The sequence below is a fragment of the Stenella coeruleoalba genome (assembly GCF_951394435.1).
Source record: "Stenella coeruleoalba genome assembly, chromosome: 2".
NCBI lineage: Eukaryota > Metazoa > Chordata > Mammalia > Artiodactyla > Delphinidae > Stenella > Stenella coeruleoalba.
The window spans coordinates 130,597,506-130,604,805 of NC_137147.1; the positions used below are offsets into that span (position 1 = coordinate 130,597,506).

The 7,300-nt window shown below is 36.2% G+C and overlaps 1 protein-coding gene across 1 annotated transcript in view; it reads left to right on the top strand.

The window, feature by feature from the left end:
* Window positions 1–5,239, top strand: part of IREB2 (iron responsive element binding protein 2) — a 49,573-nt gene extending 44,334 nt beyond the window's left edge. Inside the window, exons 21-22 of the mRNA XM_079913741.1 lie at window positions 677–862; window positions 1,574–5,239. Of these exons, the coding sequence (XP_079769867.1) occupies window positions 677–862; window positions 1,574–1,684 (297 nt within the window). The 3' untranslated portion in view covers window positions 1,685–5,239. The remainder of the gene's footprint in view (window positions 1–676; window positions 863–1,573) is intronic.
* The last annotated feature ends 2,061 nt before the right edge of the window (window positions 5,240–7,300 follow it).

Genomic DNA, 7,300 nt, shown 5'->3' on the forward strand with positions numbered 1-7,300 from the left:
GAGAATAGCGTCCTCTCTTGTGTGGGAACTGAGCTGGAGATCTTACTGCTTTTTATAGACTTCTAACTACTATGCCAGTGTTCTGAGAACCTCATGCCTCTGAGTCTCAAGCCTTTTCTAGGTTCTTTGTTGCAAATTGACTCAAATCTTACTGGTATCACCCTAGTTTCAGTTTATCAGTTTGTAGTTTCAACATTGTCTGCTAAGTCAGTTACCTGTCTCTGTTTTCTAAATATTTATAGAATTTGCACATCCTATTCCCTTTGTTGCTATGGGTTTACACTTCTTTATTCTTTTATTTTAGTGGCAATTTAAAAGGGAGTTTTGATGAACACATATGTTAGATCTACCATAATTCAACAGAAATCCTCCTGAGCCCTTTTTGAGTTTAAAGCAGCCGCCCCCAATTATAGAGAGCGCTTACTATATGGTAGGCACTGGCAGTACTTAACCCTGGAGTGGCCGAGGGGCAGTTAGGAGTTAAGGAGCTACTTAGAGAAAAATAACCTATAAAAGATTTCTTTAAATACTTTGATATAACATTGACCTTTAGTATGGGGTGTTGGGTTTAAAGTTTTTACAGAAAAGCCAAAAGTAGAATTTTTTTCCTTTTAAAATACTCAGTAAAGCAACTTTCAGAGATGAATGGAGGAAATAAAATGCATGTTTGTTACAGGGTGTGAAAGCTGTTTTGGCTGAAAGTTATGAAAAAATTCACAAAGATCATTTGATTGGAATTGGCATAGCTCCACTTCAGTTCCTTCCAGGAGAAAATGCAGATTCTTTGGGCCTCTCTGGCAGAGAAACATTTTCTTTAACATTTCCTGAAGAACTGTCTCCTGGAGTTACATTAAATATAAAGGTATATCTAAAATTCTCAAATATATGATTGTGTTCTATATATTTAAATAGATGGTTGTAAATTGAGTAAGAAACAATTACTGTAAATTGCATCCTAATGTCAGTTAGTGAACAAGTTGTAGTTTGAGAAGGCTCTGTTTTCTCTGTACTTAAACCGATGTTAATATAGTTGATGTTCTCTGAGGAAAAGTAGAAAACACTGTATACTTAGTCCAGAAGGAAGACATGGACTTCCAGTTACACACGTTAACTTCCTTTTCCTCGTTATCAGCTCTCTCTGTCCTGATCTAATTTTATCCCAGGCACGTACACCACTTTAGGAGAAGCCAAAATTGAGTGTTCAGGGTTAGAGTAACACAGACTTTACAACCAAGAAGAAAGGAAAAAGTAGCAATATTATATGCAATGAATATTTAACATAAAATGACCATGAGTAACAACTTCCCTAATTAGTAAGTCAAAATCTAAATCATTTGATTTAATGTTTTAGGCGACGCGATACTTGTTATTTAGAATTAGGGACTAAAATAACATGTTTTTCTACTTAGGTGTGAAGCCTATGGTTTGGTATCTTAGGTGTTTTCAAGCAGGAGAAATGTTTCTCAGACAGAATATGAGTATAGTCATTGAATATGAAGACAGATGGTCTTAATCACTAAGTAAAACTTTGTAGATTTTACCACTCATGTGAGATGTTTTTGTTTGTTTAAAGACAAGCACTGGAAAAGTATTCAGCGTGATTGCTTCCTTTGAAAATGATGTGGAAATAACATTGTTCAAACATGGAGGATTATTAAACTTTGTGGCACGAAAATTCTCATAGTATCTACTCACCATGGATACCTTTCATAACTGGTAACTGCAAACAAAGCCTTTTGTGCTGGACCCAGGAATCCTTACCATGGAGCTGCAGGTAGTCCCAGTATGCTCACTTATCTCATCCATGGATGTAAATGATTATGAATCAACGTAGTGACTGAAATGAAATCTTCTTGATTTTAAATAATATACGAATGGTGCTATTAACATTGCTAAAATCAGCGTGTGAAGTGTGTTGTGGAAGAGGCCTGTAAGTATGGGGGGATATTTTATCAGACCATTTTGTAAATAAAGGCAGAATTTGAACTTGTGTTAAAGATTCTTATATGAGTAACCTTCCTGAAGTCTTTCGTTTAGTTTTGCACCTATAAAACTGTATACTGCTGTTTGTTGGTTTAAGAGAAGCAGATTGAAATATAACAAGCCAGATAACTTTAAAATTGTGGAAGGTGAAATCTGATTTATAAGTGGATTTTCAGATATATTCGTTCCTTTTCAGAATTGAGTTGCACATAGTTGTCATTCTTAGTTTGTAATATAAGCCAGGGTTATCCTAAGTCTCAGTCTAACTGCAAGGGATAGAACCTGCCCCATACACAATCATTCTGTCCAATCCAGCCAAGGTTTCCTCCACATCAGAAGGTGGACTGTTACAGAATACAATTGATTGCGTAGCACCATGTATTGGCAGTGAAAATATGTATCACATATGCAGCCCTTAATTTTTCAGTAATTTGCTGCTGTGACCCTGGCAAGCCTCAGATGGCATTATATCAATTGGATTATTTTGCTCACTCTGTGTGATACTGTAACTTCCTATAACCTAATATTTTAGCTATTATTAACTAAAATTCCACACTCATTTATGGTTGCTAAAGAGAACTTTAATCATTGAACGCTAACATGATTTCCTCTAGATTTTAAAATTATCCACCCTAAATTATATGGTTGCTCAACCCTAAACAGTTTTTAAATGTTGGTTACTTCTTAATTATTTAAATTGATTTCCTGTCATTTTGAATCATTTTACCTGGGAAGCATGATACTATTAATTATGTATGCTTTTGCTAACCGTCAGGATAAAACACTTAAGTTATTGCTGTCTGAATACTGTATTTTCTCTATTTGCATGTCTATTTATCACATCAAATGTTATGTCAACAAGAAGTTTGTCAACTTTTAAGAAAAAGGTTGGATAATTAATTCCAAAAAGTCCTATACCTTTTTTTTAATTAAGAAATTAAACTTAGCAGGCAGAAGGTTAATTGTAGTGATTTTTTTTCCCACATGGAGATCATCATATGACCTAGTTAAGTTACTGCAATTCAGAATTAGCTCACATTGCACAGAGTAAAGAATTGTTTTAAGCTAAAATGCTGAAATTACCAAACCAGTGGGTAAAGACCACTGAGAACTTTGCACATAATCAAATCATACAATCTTTTGAAAATATTCTGCAAATATGTGTTTAGACAATTAGGTGGACTAGAGTTTGGCAAAATGATTTCCCTTTTATTTAAATTTTTTATAAATATTTTCTTTGATACTTTCAAATCACGTGTTCTTGATATTTTATAATGCTGTGTATTTGTCAGTGCATATGTTTTTAATTTACATGAAAACATGAATTAGGGATGGAGAATTTACAAGTTGAACATTAAAATATCTGTTACAGGCTTTGAAGAAATGATAATCCAGATTGTTACGTGTGGGGAAAACATCTGTTTCATTTTTAAGCCATACTATAATATAATATGTAACCTACGGGCAGAGGCCTGGGCATCATCATAAACAGCACATCTAGGAGATGAAAAGATGATAAAGCTAGCCAGCTGTGAATTAAGCATTTAAATTTCCAGTCTACCTAGTCCAGTAATAATACAAGCAGATCTTGTATTTCAGGAATAAAATCAAGGTTCTCTTAATCTCTTGCTTATATACAATGAACCAAAAAGCTTGGTAAGCAATGGCTATCAATTTGTGAGGAGAGTCATGGATGTGTGTCCCAAAGCATACCTATATTTCTGCCTCCAGCCAAATTCTGTGTTTGCAAAAATGTGGCCCCTGTTGGTTTTTATTGTTTTACTTATCTCCTTTGTTGAATATATCTGGATAATTTGGTGTTCTAAAAAGAATACACAAATATTGTGGCAGGAAGTATAATAGGCCCCTTAGAGAAGCAAATTAGTGTTGTGAATTTAAAAGTACAATTTCAAAGGTCATTATCAACAGCAGCATTTTTGTTATATTTTAAGAAACATTATGCTACATACCATTGCCATATTTCATGCCTTTGGGTTGCTAATCACTGAAAATGTCATCCAGTCACTGAATTGCCATTAGTATACCTAAAAAGTTTCCAAGATGACAGTTGTTACTTCCTGTTTTATCTCCAAGCTGACATTTGAATGAGAGGTATTAGACTCCCTTTAGCTAAATTGCTCAGTTTTTCACTGGGAATCAAACTTCAGTGGTACTAAAGGACAAAAAGTACAGCTAAGACCTAAATCAGAATTCTAGTTGTTTGCATATATGGTAACAGTGTTGTGTGCATTTGCCTTCTCAGTGTTGAGTGAGAGGATGAGGAGAAATTATTTGACATTTTTCTGTGGTTGAATTAAAAGACACCTTTCTTTTGCCTTTAGGTTTAGGAGAAAGTGCTAAGATACTGGATGTTGACCCTATCTTAGTTTGATTTGGAGTTATAAAAGAGAGGGGAAGGAGGTGGACTTAGTCTTCTTTAGTGACTTTTCCCCTAAAGTGTGATAGTGCTGATGTTTCTATCAGTTTTACACATAGTATGTAATTATGAAACCATATATCTCACTTAAGTAAATATAAATCATTGTCTATTATTTAAAGCCAACAAAACAGTATAACAGTTTTAAGTTCAATAATTTTAAGTATTGTATAGAAATATATTGGAGGCAAAGTTCAGTTGATGACAATTGTGTATATGTTACTGATGCTGTAAATTATTTTTAATAAAGAAAATTGTATTATCACATATTTGACTCTTGTTATAAAATATTTTGTGGTAATTGAAAAATAAAATATGATAACTTAAAAAGAAATAGGATACCATCCAGAAATTTCTCTTCAAACATGTTAGTTAAATGTTCAGACATTAGTTATTCCCAATATAACTGCCAAAATGAGAATGAAAACCAAGATAAAGTTTGCAGTAGGAATAGCCTCGAGGAAACAATAAGTAAAGTTGAACTTGATTCAAGGGTTGTTCCAACTGGTACTTAGATTCATGGAATAACATTTTTAGAGTTGAAAAGACTAATCTCTCACCCAAAGCAGGATCCCTTGTCTAAATAACATCTAACTGAGTGACGTTTTCTTGAATATTCAAGAGATGGGAGACTGCTAGGCAACCCATTCTGATGAATAAGTTGGACCCTCCAGAAGTGGCCCTGAACATAACCTCCATACTCTAGATCTTTTTTTATGGAGGTAATTTATGTTAAAGTGAACATTTAGGACTGAATTCGTCTCATGCTACAAAGTTGTGTATTACAGGAGGAAAGGGCCTTTTCTTGATGGATGCAGGATGGAGGGGCTATGTTTTCATGAGCCTCTATGCTTTAGGACCAGCTGGTGGTGTCACTTCCTCCTTCCACTGGCTATTCATCAGCGCTCTCTTGAAGCAAGTCATCTGGAGCCGGGAGCCAGGGCCATGAGCCTCTAAAGTAATGTTTTGTAAGTATGGTCAGCTGCCCACTGATCTAAAAATATCTGCCCTTTCTCCCACTCTTAATAGCAACCTAAATGAGTAATTGAAATCTACTAAAATTTGGTATTCATAAACTAAAATTAGTACATTATTAGTTTTCTAAGGATTCCAATTCAGTATCCTAAGACATTTGCTTTACAATATCAACACAGACACATGGTGATAGTTTGAATATTTGAATATCCAGAGTTTTCAAGGAAGCCTCGTGCAACACCAGTGTTGCGTTTTCTTAGTTTATGGTTTTCACTTGATGCCACTTTTACTTTTTAATTATAAGTTTAGCTTCAGCTTGTTTTAATTTGATATGAGTTGTTTGGCTGGTAAGTGTTCCAAAACATCAGATTATAAAGCTTGTGTTTAGTATACAAAAAGGGAACATTTTTTGCAGAAGCAGATGTAATCCCCACAGAATTTGCTTGTGTAATGACAATTGTGTTGTCTCTGTGAATTTTGTGTTTACATGATGATGACACTGAATTTTTAGCCTTTTAAACAACCTGCAATATATAGTTGTATCATAAAACTAGTGGGCTATTATGTTTTATAGGATGTTTTATAATATAAAATCATATCTATAATCTCACTCTTCAGATTGTTCATTTTGTTTCACTCCAATTTTTGATCACTAAACTCTTTGAGAGCCAATACCTAAGTGTCCTAGTGGCCAGGTGGAGAAGGAAAAAACTTGTTAATACAACAGTGACATGACATTTCTTGTCTATCAGATTGGTGGAACTTTTTTCATTATCACGGTATCCAATATTGGCATTACTGAGGAAAAACATGATTTGGTAGCATGTATTAAGAGCCTTAGAAATGTTCATTCTCTTAGACCCAGTAATATGACTGAGCAGTGTATCTTAAACAGTAACCAGATCAATAGAGGTGGAATAGTGAGAGGGTGGAGAGAATTCAGGACCTGCCTGAGGGAAGAGAATGCAGAGGGGCCTAACAAGGCCATTGGGAGTCAGGTTCTGGTTACAGATAATCCAAATCAAAGTTTGTCTTTGACACCCTAAAGGAATGAGACATCAAGAATGCCGCCCTGGGGCTGTAAAAAAAGCCCTGCTACTTGGAAATTAGAAGTGAAGCAGATAAGAAGCATACCTAAAGGGAGAAAAGAGGTGATCTCTCAATAGGTGGTTGACAGCGGTTTGGGAAACCACCAAGTCAATCAAGGTCACTCTAACCAGAGTGTGCTGTATCCTGGGGTGGGGGGGGGCACAGGGGGAGAGGGAGATGTGCATGGACAAAAACAGACCAAGTTGCAGACATGAGTGATGTCTAGAACTCTCCTCCATTAGAGAGAGTGCTCTGTACTATCAGGTTCTGCTTGGTTGCAGACGTATATCAAACTGGCTATCAGAGCCAGATGACCTTGACAATTAAGGTCACCCAACCAGCCTGGCTGTTATGATTCCCAAGGCAGCCTCCTGATAATCATGTGGTTCTACACTTCCCTGCAGAGGGAGAATACACTGATTGAACTACCTAAATAAGGATTCTGATCCAATTACCAGTTCTCAGTGTAAATGAATCACTTACCACACCAGACCTGAACTGTGGTCACCTCAGCCCCCGGGATGACCTGTTAGGACGGCCTTCAGGCTTCCTTTACATCTTGAGAATAGAAAACTCGGCACTGTGCAAGAGCTTGAACTAGAAGTTGGGTGACCAGGTCTGGTTGAGGCTCTGTGCCCTCTAGACTTCAGTTTCCCCATCAATACAAGGAACGTGTGGACATAACTGATAAATGAGACGATTTCACATACTAACATTCCAGTATCCCGGGAGAACCAGGTCCTGTGCAGAACGCTGCCCGGTCAAACTCCCAGGTCCTCCGAGCTGAACTCTTGATGTTTTGGGGGACAGGATGGG